This window comes from Hoplias malabaricus, chromosome 1, assembly GCF_029633855.1.
Source record: "Hoplias malabaricus isolate fHopMal1 chromosome 1, fHopMal1.hap1, whole genome shotgun sequence".
NCBI lineage: Eukaryota > Metazoa > Chordata > Actinopteri > Characiformes > Erythrinidae > Hoplias > Hoplias malabaricus.
This window is the reverse complement of record NC_089800.1, coordinates 61,594,231-61,611,724: the sequence shown is the minus strand read 5'-3', so window position 1 is coordinate 61,611,724 and position 17,494 is coordinate 61,594,231. Positions and strand designations below refer to the sequence as shown.

General features: G+C 35.1%; 1 protein-coding gene across 1 annotated transcript; it reads left to right on the top strand.

Moving 5' to 3' along the window:
* The first annotated feature begins 105 nt into the window (after positions 1-105).
* Positions 106-17,328, top strand: LOC136695647 (transmembrane protein 87A-like). The gene is made up of 20 exons (XM_066669861.1): positions 106-266; positions 4,270-4,327; positions 4,634-4,728; positions 6,072-6,185; positions 7,292-7,339; positions 7,574-7,618; positions 7,872-8,025; positions 10,876-10,937; positions 11,698-11,881; positions 12,275-12,374; positions 12,596-12,689; positions 13,161-13,236; positions 14,514-14,618; positions 15,129-15,187; positions 15,374-15,477; positions 15,687-15,757; positions 15,958-16,022; positions 16,182-16,240; positions 16,696-16,723; positions 16,844-17,328. The coding sequence occupies exons 1-20, from the start codon at positions 168-170 to the stop codon at positions 16,880-16,882; spliced, it is 1,659 nt and encodes a 552-aa protein (XP_066525958.1). The 5' UTR covers positions 106-167; the 3' UTR covers positions 16,883-17,328.
* The last annotated feature ends 166 nt before the right edge of the window (positions 17,329-17,494 follow it).

The window sequence follows — 17,494 nt, the reverse complement described above, 5'->3', positions numbered from 1 at the left end:
GTGGCCGCAGTTCAGGGTGTTAACGTCATTTAATTTCCTCTGTTTGAAAATGTATGCTCTCTGATTGGATCAGGGCGGGTTGTCCACGAGTGTTGGCCCCGCCCCTCAGGTGAATTGGGTTGGTGACGGGAGGCGGCCCTTTACCGACAGTGCTTCTCTGCCTTAAGATGACATACGCTTCGGTGTTTTTCTCTTCTATACTCTTCTCATTATTATGCCTTGTATTTGGGTTGGAGGTTTCCGTTTGGCATGTAGACATTGATAAGGTAGGTGCCGAGTTGCGCATATAAAACCATTAGCTGGGAGTACTTTTGAATACTTAAGTTCTGCTAGTTTGCTCGTTGCTACTTCAGTCTATTAACAAACACGGTCTTGGTCCGTCAGCACTCTTTCCATGTGGCACTGTATAGAGTTTCTACCATGTTTAGAGTCGTTAATACTTAGACAGTAAGAAGAAAGACACCAAAAACTGGATGTCGTGTTAAAGACAATTAGAGGATTCTAACCTCAATAAATGTGATTACTCCGGTAAAGTTGGTTTCATATTCGCATATTCAGATTTCTTTCTTCAATAGCTCTCAAACGGTACATGCAAATGACTTAATACTTGCAAAGTATTGTTTTTGGGATCCAAGACAAGCAACTACAACTCAGTTTATGTCAGAAATGTTTGCCATTTAAAAAACACGAAATATATATTTTTTCTATGGGCTGCCGCCATCTCCGCGAGAGCTAAGGGACCGTTTACAAACTACACTACACAGTAAAAACGAAGATGATGAACCTCACACATGATGTATACTACATCTCTTACCTTGATAAATTTAACCATTACTGGCCCGTGGTGATGTGTTTTTGAGAATACATTTCAATAGTATTTGATACTTTGATGATATTGTTTCTAAACAAGTTGTATTTAATCAAGTACAACCCACATGACATACTACACCTCTTATTTTAGCAAATTTAACCATTACTGGCCCGTGGTGATACATTTTTCATTACAAATTCCAATAGCTTTTGAACATTCGATGATATTGTTTCAAAACAAGTTATATTTAATCAAATGCCACCGACATGACATAGTACACCTCTTATTTTGGTCAATTTAACCATTGCTGGCCCGTGGTGATGGGTTTTTGAAAATACATTTCAATAGCTTTTGAACCTTTGATGATATTGTTTCTAAACAAGTTGTATTTGTTAAAGTGCCACCCACATGACATACTACACTTCTTATTTTGGTCAATTTAATCATTACTGGCCCATGACGATATATTTTTCATTACAGATTTCAATAGATTTTGAACATTTGATGATATTGTTTCTAAACAAATTGTATTTGATCAAGTGCCACCCACATGACGTACTACACCTCTTGTTTTTGTCAATTTAACCATTGCTGGCCCGTGGTGATAAATTTTTGAGAATAAATTTCAATTGATTTTCAATGTTTAATGAAATTGCTCCGAAATAACATGTAGCTGTTTGAATGAAGCAACGGCAGGGTAGGCAACATTTTTTAACAGTTCTTTTAAATATTTTTATTGACCAACTGTCAATATTTGGCAGAATATTTATGTACTTATATACACACAAAACTACATCAATAGTTACAATCCAAAAAAATTACTTTCAATGTAAAAATTAAGTAAATTGTCTGACTTCACTCATGAGAGACATAACATGTGCCAGTTTTCTACATACTTTAGGTGTATGCAAAAGGTTGGTGTATCCACAGGATACATTTAAAGAAAACCAGAGCAGACATTCCCAGAAAGCAGAGGTTACCTTATTTAACGCATAGGATCAAATGTGTTGCTACTTGTTTTGGACAATGTCCTAGGTCCACAATGGCCCTTTACAGACACACTTGCTTTATGCTCACAGTTTGTTATTTTGATATCCCAAAAAAGACAAGTATGTCAGAGTATTCCTGTGCAGTCTCAGTCTTGTTTATGACACAGCACACAAAACCAATGGACATGTTTTGCAGGGATGATAATATTAAGGCAATCCAAATGAAACCAGCGCTGACATCTGTCACAGTTGTTGCTGTAATGGGTTATTGAAAATATTTGCTAGGCATTTGTAAAGGCTGTATGTAATTGCTAAAGTTTTACAAGTTGGCTGCTATGGTGTATCAGCAAACATTTGGCCAAAAACTTATTCTCACAAGCATTTGCTGTGTTTGTTTCTTAGATACCAACGCCTTTACAATTGCCCATAACCCATTACAGTAACAACTGTGAAAGAAGACAGCGCTGGTTTCATTTGGATTGCCTTAATATTATCATTAAATTGACCAAAATAAGAGGTGTAGTATGTCATGTGGGTTTCACATGATCCAATACAACTTGTTTTGAAATAATTTCATCAAAGCTTCAAAAGCTATTGAAATGTATTCTCAAAAAGCCATCACCACGGGTCAGCAATGGTTAAATTTACCAAAATAAGAGGTGTAGTATGTCATGTGGGTGGCACTTGATCAAATACAACTTGTTTAGAAAAAAATATTATCAAAGGTTCAAAATCTATTGAAATTTGTAATGAATAATATTTCACCACAGGCCAGCAATGGTTAAATTGACCAAAATTAGAGGTGTAGTATGTCATGTGGGTTGCACTTGATCAAATGCAAATTGTTTAGAAACAATATCATCAAAGGTCCAAAAGCTATTGAAATTTGTAATGAAAAATATATCACCACGGGCCAGTAATGGTTAAATTGACCAAAATAAGAGGTGTAGTATGTCATGTGGGTGGCACTTTATCAAATACAACTTGTTTAGAAACAATATCATCAAAGGTTCAAAAGCTATTAAAATATACTTTCAAAAACCCATCACCACGGGCCAGCAATTGTTAAATTGATCAAAATAAGAAGTGTACTATGTCATGTCGGTGGCATTTGATTAAATATAACTTGTTTTGAAACAATATCATCAAATGTTCAAAAGCTGTTGGAATTTATAATGAAAAATGTATCACCACGGGCCAGTAATGGTTAAATTTGCCAAAATAAGAGGTGTAGTATGTCATGTGGGTTGTACTTGATTAAATACAACTTGTTTAGAAAGAGTATCATCAAAGTATCAAAAACTATTGAAATGTATTCTCAAAAACACATCACTACAGGCCAGTAATGGTTAAATTTATCAAGGTAAGAGATGTAGTATACATCATGTGTGAGGTTCATCACCTTCGTTTTTACTGTGTAGTGTAGTTTGTAAACGGTCCCTTAGCTCTCGCGGAGATGGCGTCAGCCCATAGAAAAAATATATATTTCGTGTTTTTTAAATGGCAAACATTTCTGACATAAACTGAATTGTAGTTGCTTGTCTTGGATCCCAAAAACAATACTTTGCAAGTATTAAGTCATTTGCATGTACCGTTTGAGAGCTATTGAAGAAAGAAATCTGAATATGCGAATATGAAACCAACTTTACCGGAGTAATGTGATTATGTCAGACTATGAGTGAAGTTCAAGTCATTGAGGTTCACTGCACAGTACCGTTCATTGTTCTATCGTAACACATCTCATTCTGTTTAGCAGGAGCTTGGTAATTAGCTGGTAAACTGTTTCAAGTTCTGCACAGTTTACCCATCAGCTAGATTTGGTTCCCAGTAGTCTCAGTGCAACATGTAGTGTCACAGAATTCCAGAATATCCCCTGCTTGCAGCTTTGTTGTACCTGAACCTGCACTAACCTGCAAACTGCATGTTTCTGTAATTACCTGTTTGTGTGATAAGTGCTGCTTATGGAAACAGCGAAAGCACTTTAAGTTGTGAGTGCTCTTCACCGTTTACCAGTTGCCAAAAAGCAGAGAAAAGTCAGTTCATTTTTATAGGGTTTATATATATATATGGGTCCGGTGTTGTTTGTTTTGTTTGTTTTTTGGCTCATAGTACATTCCAAACAACATTCTGCTTGTATTATTTGATGACCATGTTTTAAATAAAAGTCTTTCAGTAATAGTTTTATTCATATCTGAATCATTCACAAAAATGTTCCTTATTCTGAAACATCCTTCCCTTTTTTGCAGAGTCATACAAGTTTAAACTTGTGGAGTAGTTAAATCATTATACAATAATACATTTATTTTTAACTGAAAGACCACTGTGATCCAGAAGATTTATTTTGTGAATTTTGTTTGAAACATTTGTGTGTAAATAAACAAGACTGAATTATCAATGCTGAAACTTTCTTAAATATAAAGCACTTGTATAAAATGTAATAAAAATGCATTCCTATTCATTTGTTTTTAGCACAGAGAACTTGTTATTCGTAAAACCTTATATGCCAGCACCTCAGTCTCCATGAAATGTGAGTTATGCACATAATCTTTGAACAATATGATTTTTTTAAACAAAACAATTCTTATGTTTTACCTTTAGTATTCTTCTGATTTATCTACATTAGTACTCATAATAATAAAAAAGAACCTTATCAAAATGTAAAGATTTTATTATTTTTTGACTGCACTTACTGTGTGAAACAAAATGTCATACCCAAGTATTCTGACTATGGCCTTAAAAAGTCAATAACTGTTTTATTTTGTTTAATTTTTGGCTTGCTTTCAAACCAGTACATTATATTCCAGCTTTTAATTCTTCCTTTGAATTGGTGTAGTTGGAAATGTGACAGCCTGTAACAAGATTGACCCGTTTAAGGTTAGCTGGTACCTTCGTTCCTCTCACTGCTATAATGAGGTATTCGACAGCCCTGTAAGTATTATGCATCAGAATGAGAATAACTTTAATTCTCCAGTTATGTTACATACATACAATTTGTCTTACTGAGTGTAGGAATGTATCACATGTAACACTGAACAGGCAAGACAAGCACACATATTTAAACACACATTTGTAAACATTTACATTATTTAAACAAATAGTTTAATGAAAAGCGTTTAAAACTAGACGTGAAAGAGACAAGAATGCCTGTATGTGCAGGATCTGAGCAAGCCCAAAAATCACACAACTGCCATAAAATATGCATTAGGATTTGAGTGATGTGGTAAACAGCATATTATAAAGTATCTCATATTAATAGACATAAGCCCAAGCTTTTTAAATCCTCAGTCAGGAACCGGTTGAGCAGAACACATATTCTGGGTGTGTCTTAATCAAATATTTAAACACTTCAGTAGTGACCATGACCCCCACATGATTTGGCTTAAAGATATTGAGCTTAGCCTGTGGTCAAAATTTTGTCTGTCCTAATAATAAAAACAAAAAAAGATAATTAAACTGAAATGCATATTAGGCTAATTTTGTATATCTAGACCCAATGAGAACATAATGCCTCTGGGCTTAAGAAGAGCATAGCTGCATCTCCTATTGTGACAGTATGCTTACTCCGTCTTAAATTAAATAAAAGTAGCAATAAATGGATGGGATTTTATTACAATTGTCTGTATAATTTGTAGATCTTTGTCGACTTCTGCACACATTAACAAACAGGTATTGATTTAGTGTGTTTTTATTTCTGCTAGCCATTCATTTATCAGTAAGCGATTTCAAAAATACCAATGAGAAGTTAATCTGAACAATATTTAAAAGATTTAAATGGACTGTTCTCACAGAAAACAGGATGTAGATATTTAGATACATCTGTTAATTTTCATGGATTTCTATAGACTAAAACTTGATTAGTGTGAAGAATAGGCCTAAGTGTCACACGTTCAATCACTTAAAGTATAAATACATTTTGTTGTTTTTGTAAGCTGAAGAAGCAAACATCCTCCACAGAGAACAACCTTCTGCACATTTTCATACAAAGTCTCTGTTTAATTGCTGAATTTAACGTTAAGGGAAAGAATTGAGATGTGAGAGATGCACAAAAGTTTGGCACATTTTAAGTTATATGTTCAATTGTCCAACCTGTTAAACTCAGCAAAAATAAATGCTGTACACTAGAGTTAGAAAAACAGCTTTTTTTTGTACCCTGTAAATACTGCCTTAACTCGACAAATGATCTACAGCAAGTGAATCTAATTTTCTGAGTTTCTGATGCTGGCAATTCTGTAAAATAACATCCTACTAAGTCTCACTTCTTTCCCCTGTAGGACAGTAAATTCCTGAAATGGTTTGATCAGGATGAAGTGAAGGAGGACAGGACTGGTTTTTACAGTCAGGGCGACATCTGCTTTCAGGAATGCTCATCTCTGTTCACACCAAAGGTTTGTGTTGGTTAGGTTTTTCATTGTAACTCAATATTCTTTTAAAATGGTCATTACCCAGCTTTGAATTATACTTAGGTTTTAGGATGATGACTTTTTTATGACACTAATAAAGTTTTCATTCTTTGGAACACTAAGAAGTAGTCTCAAACACCACCAATGTGCAACATCCATGCAGATAATATGATGGCAGCCAGTCAGCACCAGTTCACTCACCACACATCTGCTGTTTGGTAGAGAGGAGACTATGCATATTTCTTATACAACTGTACCCCAAAATGTGATGAATGTGGAATTAAGCATGTTATATGTCCAAAATAAAAAAAAATTGTAAACGAATCTATGTAATATACACAAAACAGAGAAATGTATGCAGTATAAAATCACCCATTCTGCAGCAACCTCTGGTTAGAGGGGGATAAAACCTCCCAGCAAAAGTGCAGAAGTGGAACTTTCTTCACTGAAGTGAACCATACAACCATACCACCCGTTGTTCTGCATACTTTGTTGTCCATGTTTCACACTGGTATTCAGTGGTCAGGAACAACACAGGTCATAAGTGGATCATTCTCAGCACTGCAGTGACTCTGACACAGCTGTGGAGTGTGTGTATGTTGTGTTGCTAGAAGTGAGAATATTCCCAGATTATCCAGCCAGACATGTCCTTTAAGCGGTGTCCTGTATCCATCGGTGATGGATTAGAAGGTGACTAAAACAATTTGTACAGCAACAGATGAGCTACTCTACCTGCCTTTACATCTATAAGGTGGACCTACCTGAGCAGTGAGTGTGTACAGTGTTTAAAAACCCCAGCAGCACCACTGAATCTTACCCACTCATGCCAGTATATAAAGCACTATCACGTAATGTTCACGGTCACTGCAGTGCTTAGAAAGATTCATCATCCAAATAATACCTGCAGACAATAAGTGCAGAATATTACAGTGAGTAATATATTGGTCAAGGCAGTGTATAATTACTGTTTAAAAACTCATGACTTTAATGCATGGTGTATTTTTGGTATATAGTTGAACAGAAAAATGTACAATGGTTTATTGCATACAGATACAGCCTGTGTTATAACTGAATTTTTGTTGATTTCGCAGGGTTATTATGACGAATTTAAGCCAGTTTTGCCTCTCAAGGGTTCTCATGTAAGCACCTCATTGGTTTGATATTGTTTGTACAACATTTCACAGCGAGTTTACAAATCATAATGCAAATACCTTAATACCTTTGTAGATTTAAGCAAATTTTGTAGTAAGTTAAAAATTTTCATAACTTCTGGTGGTGTGGATATATTTAATACTAATTACTATGTACATGACAAAAATAGTATGCCGTCCAGACTTGATTTTACAGTTGTTCTGTACAATTTTTGCTTGTAGGAAGGAAATAATACCAAACAAGCAATACCAGTACCTGGCAAACCAGTAAGATTATTATTTTTTTTTTTTTTTTTGTGCGCCATTTGTTCATTTCAGTCCCAGTGGTGTGATAGTCATTGTTTTGGGAATGTTTGAATTAAAATGATTAAATAGTCCAAATATTTTTTTTTTTTATTTTATGTTTACTTTTTGTTTATTGTTGTCCTACACTATCTAAAGTATCTAAATTATATCTAAATACAATCAGTTTTGTTGTGGGACAGTATTTGTTGTGTGTTTTTCATTTTGTCCCCTTCAGGCTCCTGGTGAAGTTGCCAAATCGTGGTCCAATAGCCCCTACGTGTTTATGGTGAAGCTTCAACCAGTAACACATTGTGATGACAGTAAAGGGGACAGAAAGACGACGGAAAAGATTGTATCCAGCGATTCACATGAGTTCTTTCCAATTACAAGTAAAGGGCACATACAGAATTACACAGTTAAAGCAGAAGCTCAGATTTTTTCACAATACAGCCTATCAAAACACACATACTGTAATTTATATTAATCAGTATTGTAATCAAACAGTTATTTTACAGCTTTTTTTTTAAATTATTATTTAAAATTTAGATTTTTCCTCACCATTTGCTATCTCTCTATTCTGTTTGTGCTCTGGAAACCATTCTAACGTGTTTGAGTCCCTGGTGTGAGTAGGAGTAAAAAAAATAGTGGCTTGATCATACATGTTAAGCTTCCTCTCTCTCTGCTTACAGAAGAAAAATAACAAAGAGCCCTCACAACATTAATAATCATGAAAAGAGATAAGGAAATAGCTGCTCCATATGTGGGAGATTTTGACTTATTTTTGCTGTTTTATATTATTTAGGTAGGAACCCATTTTAAATTCAGGAGCCTTCTAAATGAACATGAAAGTAAAGACTAAAAGTGCTACAAAACTGAACAATTAGGGTTACAAACATATTTCTGTAGTAAATCAAACAGTAAATAAAACTTGCAGACAAGTTAAACTTCAGCCACATACAAATAGCAGTAATTTCTTTTTCTCAAACACACCATTCCACCTTTAAAGGTTCAGAGATTCTGAATGTAACCAAATCAGAGAGAATTGCCGTTCCCTACAGTCATAGAGGTTTACTTTAATTCATGTCCCGGTAATTATGTCATCAGAGTGCCGGTATTTGGTGTCATTTATTACCAACAACGTAGTCCAAATACAATCTACTTGTAAATATATAAGTATAGTCTGTAAGGGCACTGCACATCCGTGTGGCACGTCAATCTCAACAGTACAAAGAAACACATGTCTGTTTTTATAAGATTGATTTCAAAAGACTGAACAGGATTCCACATTCATGCTTTTACACTTTGTTCTGTTATTTGTTTACAGTCCATGTCATTGCCATTCGGATAAGAAAGAAAAGGCTGTTTAAAGAACACTCTGTAGCCCCAAAGGAAAAAAATATAAATCCGAAATGTTCATATAAAATGAATATGGAAAACACCCATTAGGGTAATCTGTACATGCAGCACTGTATGGGGAATTACAGTGCAGTTTTATACAGCTCATGACTTGCCTGTCAGGCCCCACATTCTTATTCACATCACAAAATACATCTTCCCTTGCAGTGCAGAAAGAATCTTTAGGAATGTCTTATGCAGCCACTGCAGGAGTCTGCTGTGATGTCCTCACATACTGCTTCAATTGCAGTTCCATTGCCCCATACTCGGATGACTCAGAGTCATCTGAGTATGGGGCTGGTTTTCATAAACCTGCCCTGTCCATGCAGTGTAGAATTGCTCAGTTGGGTTAAGGAATGATGAACACAGTGGGAGAAATTTCATCAACATCCTGCAGAGGGTCGTAAGCTATTGCCTGATGTGTCTGAGTAACAGAAACACACAGTATTATGGTAAATCACTTTGATTCAGAAACCTCTTATCATCAGAGATGAGATTCCTGTAGAGTGTATCTAAGAAGGTGAGGTAATGCTTTTTTTTCGATGTGTTCTCTATGAGCACTGTGAGATAGTCTTGCCGTCCTTTGTGGTACAGATAATTTTTATTGGATTAACCTTAATTCTCTCTGAACTGTGTGAATGATTGAGGACACAACTGTTGTAATGTTCAATATTTCGGTGCACTCTTTGACCAACCTCAGCCATTGAAAAGCCATGATTGGTTACGTGGTCTAGAATGGTTGTCCTTAATTAATCAGGACCATGACAACATGCTCTTCTGAATCTTCCTCAGTGTTGCCTCCTTACACTTACATTATGCATTCTTACAACTCTGAGCCATTTTAGAGAAATAGTTGATCAACAGTTTATGAAAGCTTCATACACTAAGTCTAATAGAAAAAAAAAGTCTAATAGAAATTTTTGCAATATGTTTAACTGTTTCATTGGTGAAAACTAATGCAGCAATTAAAATGTAAGAATTCAAATATGTAAGAATATGTACCACCACGGTGACAGTTTAGAATGTCTTTCCATGAACAAGAATTGTAACAAAGACATTGCGGACAGCATTTGTGTCTACATCAACAGAGCTCTGTTTTCACAGTGTGTGTAATATGGATTTTGCATTTGAATTATTTCCAGTAGGAGTAGGGGGAAGCTTTTTAATTAGTTTTTAAACTGATGCAAGCAATTGATGTAAAAGTATGATGTGCCTTGAAACCTCCCTTTATATGGGCTCAAAAGTGAAAAGACTGTATTTCCTCCTTAACTTCTCGTGTTGGGCTTTAACACTTTTAGGTTGTTGGATAAAAACATATAAATCATAGTCCTCATATCTGGGTGTGCAGCCTACCCAGAACCATTGGACACAAGGCAGGAACACACTCTGGACAGGACCCCAGACCATCACAGGGCACCACTCACTCACTCGCTCTCTCACATACATACATACATACATACATACATGCATACATCTATAGACATTCTTGAATAACCAATCCACCTACCAGCATGAGTTTTGGGATTGAGGGAGGAAAGCAAAACACCTGGAGTTAAATTGGGAGGAAACACCCAAGTTACCTGAGGTTGGATCAACATGGACTTTAGAAATGTGTCACAGCAACATTACATGTTTCAGTATGTAAAATATTGTGAAAAATCTGTAACAATTGAATGCAGAAAATATTTCCAATCCAGTATTAGTTGTTGGTTGCCTTTTCTGCATCTCACAATCCAATTGCTTGTAAACATATTCCATCATCCTTGCGCTGGCTAATCCATTGTAATGACAACACCAGCAGCTTCTGTTATTTTTAAGTTTTCTTCATTTTTGTCTGTTTGCAGTGACCATAGAAATGAAGGGTCCTCGTGAGTATGCCTCACCTGTAGATTGGCCTCTAATGATGGTAAGTATTGTCTGAATGTTGTCTAAATGGGAATTATTATTAAAGTATTCGAATTAAAAGCACACATGACAACATAAATATAATATATATATACACACAGTAATCCTTTGCTACTTTTTGGTTCATTTTTGCAGATTTGCTACTTTGTGGGTTTTTTTCAAGGGGGCATTTTTATTATTTACATGTATTACACTAGGCCTGTAGGTGACAAAATATATCATTTACAAGCATTTCTTGCGTACAGTGCATGTATTGTTCATGTCCATATCCAAGTGAAATTTACTTAAGCTAAATCACAGTTTAGGAATTACTCTATTAAAGAAACTGGTAGGATATCACATGTAGTTCCAGCTGAAAAACATTATAGAATGACTGTTTAATGCAAAGGGTGTGATGTTAACAGTACAGGGAGGGGTTTAAAAGTCCAAAAACTCGTTAAATACATAAATATCTGTCCTCTACTTCGCGGAAATTAGTTTTTCGCGGATGGTCTTGGAACGCATCCCCCACGAGGATATATATATATATATATATATATAATATCCCTTCCAATACAACTATATTTAATACCATACCATTGTTAATCGGTAGAACGTACCTTGTCTTTCTTTGTGTGTTAGCAAATTTTGTATACCATACTTATTGTGGCTTATTACTCATAAATTTATTGTAAGGGAGAAATCATATATATCCTTTTCTTTTTTTTATATGCGCTATTGAGGCTTAAAAGCCAGTGTTGATGCCTGATTGTTTCTTCCAGTTCTTCATGGTCATGTGCATTGTGTACGTGCTGTTTGGAGTTTTGTGGCTCTTTTGGTTGGTCTGCTATTGGCAAGACCTTCTCAGGATTCAGTTTTGGATTGGTGCTGTTATCATCCTGGGCATGCTGGAGAAGGCTGTCTTGTACTCTGAGTATCAGAGCGTCCGTTATACTGGAGACTGTGGTCAGTGTTTTAACTCTCAACATCTGGTTCCCTATGATTCAGTGGTATTAATAAAGCAAAAGTTTAATAGTGAAGTGTGGTTTGGACATTGGTATGATATATATCAGTGATCTCAGTGGGACTAACCTGCTTATAGTTATAGTAGTAATATACAATTAATAAAGCTTATATCCTTATAAATCTTATCTTTAAATTAGAATGTAACTGTATACTGCATGTCTAAATAATCATATTCAGATCAAAACATGTATATCCATTTGCCCAAGTTGGTCCTTTTCATTTTAAGTGTATAAAATGTATTGTCAAATTTATGTCAACCATATATTGTGTAATTTTTTTCATGAATTTATTTATTTTAATTTATCTGCCTTTCATTTGTCTCATAATGTTTAGACCAAAATGCTGTGATCTTTGGTGAGCTGCTGTCTGCTTTGAAAAGATCTTTAGCTCGAGTCTTGGTGATCATAGTCAGTCTAGGCTATGGCATTGTCAGGTGAGTGCTGCCCATTATTCAAAGTATGTTAATCTTAGGTAATTACATGTCACTGAGATAATCCTAGTTTGGTCAGTTTAGTGTCTAAATATCCCATGAAACCACCTTCTTCAAAGCTGCTTTTTGTTGCTGCATTATGATTTTATTGCTGAAAAAGTAAGTATCCATTCAGTTATTATGTCTGCTACTGAATATTTACCCCATCCCCATCTCTTTCTCAGACCTAGGCTGGGGACTACAGTACCCAGGCTGGTAGTTGTAGCCTTGCTTTTTCTATTCTTCTCCTCAGTAGAGGGTGTCCTCAGGGTAAAAGGGGTGAGTAGCTTTGACTTCTGTATTTGAATAATGTTTATAAATCCTGTCTAATGAATGGTTAGATTTTTATGAACATGCTGTGAATGGGGCGGCACAGTTGCACAGCAGGCTGTGTTGCTGTCACACAGCTCCAGGGATCTGGGGTTGGGGGTTTGAGTCCTGCACCAGGTGACGGTTTGTGAGGAGTTTGGTGTGTTCTTCCCATGTCTGCGTGGGTTTCCCCAGATGCTTTCAGTCAAACACACGTTGGTGGATTGGCAGCTCAAAATTGTCCATATGTGTGAGTGTATATCTCTCTCTGTGAAGGACTGGCACCCCCTCCAGGGTGTGTTCTTGCCTTGCACCTAGTGATTCTGTGTAGGCTCCAGAGCTACCATGACCCTGACCTGGATATGGTTTTGTAGACAATGAATGAATGCTGTGAATGTAAATGTGTCTCTATGTTCTAACTTTCGTTTTCTGTTTGTACAGGGTTTCAATGGCACAGTGGCTGTTATCGCTAATCTCACTCTCTCTCTTATTGATTCCTGTGTCATATGTTGGATATCCTTTGGGCAAGAAACGGCCTGTCTTGGCCAATATGTATTTCCACCAAATATTACTGTCAATATTTGTCTTTAAAAATAACCAAATATTTGTATATACACCCACAGAAATAGCCAATAGGCCAAAAAACGTATGGGCATATTAATATACAGCCGTTTTCTTTAGCAAGGCTTCAGTTATTTTTCAATGCAGATATAGTAGTGTGCAAAGGATTACATAAATGGTATAAACGGATGTAAATATTTTCTGTTCAATACAATATTAGCTGTAACTTTAGCTTTATGATAGCTTGATTAATTTCAGACCTCTCCCCTCAGTATTTACAGGTATTATGCATTATCTTGCTACTTAATCGCTCATTAAGTTAAGTCTATTGCTGCTAGTGGAATTTCACAAATCCATAAGGTTGGAATGCACCAGGATGTTACTAACACTTTTCTATTATTTATCCTGTTCTATTTTGAATATACTGTCAGCCCTCCTTTTTCACGTGTCTCACATCTAAATATTCAAAACACCATTGACTAAAAATAATCAAAATCAAACAAAAAAAACTCAAATAATGTCCAATAATCAAAACTTTTTTTTTTTTACCTGCTGTGCCTCCCACCATTTCAAAGATACTTAGTCTTCATCAATCATTTTGTAAGCATTGTTGACCATTGTTGATCTTATTCATTTACAACTGATGTCTATACTGAACATGTAGAGAACTTATCTCATCATTATTCCCTAACCAATACAGCATAACTATAGCATTGACATTGAACTAAATATTTTAATGAATCTACAGATTATTTTGTTTGCACAGAAATATAAGCAAATACTACATAATTTTATATAGAGGGACTTGAGCATCTGAAGGTTTTGTTTTTCTCAGGGAAACCTGAAATCTGTTTTTGCTTTTATATATGTTATAATTGCTGTCTAGATAAATAGTTGTAAAGTATTTCATGGCTGCCCTTTGCACATTTCTGTGCCTGTTCTGACATCATAATGTAGACATAAGCATACTGATGAAAAAAAAAAAAAAAGTGACTGCAACATCTGTTGATTTATTTTGTAGCCACTTTTGTTCATCACTATTTTTCTGTGCTAGTCATGCCTAAATGTCACAAGCCACAGTTTTAATTTAGGCTACATTTCTGTGGTCTTACTGAAATGATTGTTCAATAAGGTTTTTATCTAATTCAAAATATGACCACATTTTCATTATTGCTTCCATCACCTGGTAGAGAGTGGATCTGACAAATTCCTTAATAGTTGGATTGCACATATTCATCAGTTTGTCTCATACAACTCAGCTTCTGAAACTACGCAGAAATGAGGTGAAGCTCTCATTATACCGGCATTTTACCAACACACTCATATTCTCTGTGCTGGGTAAGGACTTTGTGTGTGTGTGTGTGTATTATTTATTCATATATTAATATGAAATTTACCATGTACTCACATCAATATACTGTACATTAGTATGTATGTATATGTGTGCGTGTTGATGAGAACTGTGTGCTAATGTACAGTATATTGATGTGAGTTCATGGCAAATTTCATATTCTTATTCATATTCAATACTTGTGCCTGTAAAGTATTATATGAATTACTGTTTAACTGCTTACTTACTTGCTCTGAAAATTGCACACAGTAAACTGGAACAAAAATCTAAAATTATTCAATATGACTTAAAAAATGACATTAAATTAAACTTTCTTGGGTCTTCTCAAGCTTTTTTTCCCCAAAAACACTAATTAATGAAGCAGCATCTTAAATTACTTAACTCATGCCTAGTTTGAACTTCAAGAGAATATGATATAGACAGATATGTAATTTTCATTATACTAATACATTATACTAATGTTCTACTCTATTATGCTCAATGGTATTCAAATACAGCGTCTGTCATATTCATCATGTGGATGATCCGACAATTCAAGTTTGTGGACTGTCAGTCAGTGAGTAGGGCATTTTCTTAAGCAATATAAAAATTGCTGTATATTCTGTGTTTGTATACTTGTATAGCATCTATCTATCTATCTATCTATATATATATCTATATATATATATATATATATATATATATATATATATATATACATTTTTTTTTTTTAAATTAATCACAGTTATTTGGGGTTTATCAGGGTTGGAGAGAACTTTGGGTGGCTGATGCTTTCTGGAGGCTGCTCTTCTCCACCATCTTGCTGGTCATCATGGTGCTGCTACGACCCTCTATTAATAGTCAAAGGTTTTAAATAGTTTTTGTTTAAATTCTGATCATATTTGCAAGGCACTCCAATAACAATAACTTTTAAAATGAACTAGCACCAGTACTTGCACTCTGATCTCAGAGGCAGTCCAAGGAGTGTAACCATTTTTAATTATATAAATTAATGGGAAAATTGAAAATAATATTCAGTGTATTCAGTATATTTACAGACATTCATCTCTGATTAGATTTTCTCATTCTCCACTCATTGATGATGAGGACGATGAAGCAAAAGAGCCTATGATTAATGAAGCATTTGGTAAGATTACCTCATACACTGAGATTATCATTTAATCAACTACAAATATGTTGCCATAAGTTTGATTTCAGCCCCTACTCAGCTGTTCCTTTTGTTCAGAGTGGCATTGACTGCATTCTGCTTTTAAATTGTGGAATAAACAATACTGCCTGCAATTTAAAAAAAATTCTAACTGTATTTGAAAACTTGTGTATTTTCAGAGGGAATGAAAATAAGAGGGCCAAAGTCAGATGCACATGCCAGCCAAGCACTCCTCAGCAAAGAGGTGAGGATAATGCAGCTGAGGACCACATTAAATCCAAATTTGACCACTTCTGAATATCAGTCTGTATGGATTATTTAAGAAAACTTGCACTGTATTTAGTGTGAGCAAGTGTGATAGTGCGATTTATTTTTTTTTCTTCTCATCCTGCATATCTTATAGGGTTCCCAAGGTGATGACATGAAATGGGTGGAAGATAACATACCTACAACTGTAGCTATGTGAGTTTAAATGTCATGCTCTGACATTATTATAAGAAAATGCATCCAATACTTTGTAAGATAAAACCAGCACAATATACTGCCTGAAGAAGCTATAAAAGTTCATGAGTTTTCTCACTTTTCCTTTAAAAAGATGTGTTCTGTTTTTGATAGGGAATTCCAAGTATTAGTCAGCAGTTCTGCATAACTCATTGGCTGAAATGTTTGATCATGCAGAAATCAGTGAATTTACATTTAGTTGTGGTTAAATAGCCTCTAGCATGGTTTGACATTTGATAGCTCAAATTTTCTTTCAAATATTTGATTATTACACTAGTTTCTAAAATATTACAAAAACACACTAAGTTTAGTGCAGCTTCTGCAGAATTTCTTTTGCAGCATGCCATCTTGTTCTCTAGAGGCAGTGAACTTATTTGTTGTACATGTAATTCAGTGGAGCACTTCCTTTTTTACAGAGCGTTGCCTGTGATGGATAAGGAGGAGGTAAAGTGCCTGTTTTTCCTGTGTCTCATGATCATGGTCACATTTTTATCCATTATAGGCTCTCAGTCAGATGTTCCACAGTAGCACTGTACTCTAAAATATTCTGTTGCCCCCCAACAGGAGTTTAAAACCAAGATGGAGATGTCCAAGTTGGACTAGACTTGACGTAGAGCCAAAGATGCAAGATTATTTCATTGGTACATCTTATGTGAAAAAGAAAGTTTTTTAATTTTGTTATTATTATTTTTTATTAAAGGGGTGTGGTTTTTCTGAGGCAAACTGTGAATATATTTCTCAGGTGTGAAATCACCTTTTTCTGTTTCAATCAAACTTATAGCAATATATTTGTAGTTTCTGTGATTAAATGATAAACTCAGTGTATAAGGTAATCTTACCAAAGGCTTCATCAATGTATGGAGGGATTTGACTAATGAGCTTGTGCGTACATTCCTTAATGTATTGCTTGTATTTTGGTCTTATTGGTAAAATAATCTTTGCATTATAGGTTTGTTATTTAATTTGTATATCATTTTTGTATCATGACAACCTGTATTTGTGTGTAAATGGAGGGGGTTGTATTTGTTCCTTCATTTGTATAAATGATATTAAAAGTTCCTTTGGCTTTTACCCTTGTATCATTTATTTTTGTACCGAACACGAACTGGAATTTCCTTTCACCTCTGCTGAACTACAGTATTAAACGTGTGTGTTCCGTTGTGTAAATATATAATTCTGCTCTCGTGAACTTTGCCGAGAATCACGTGCCAGTCA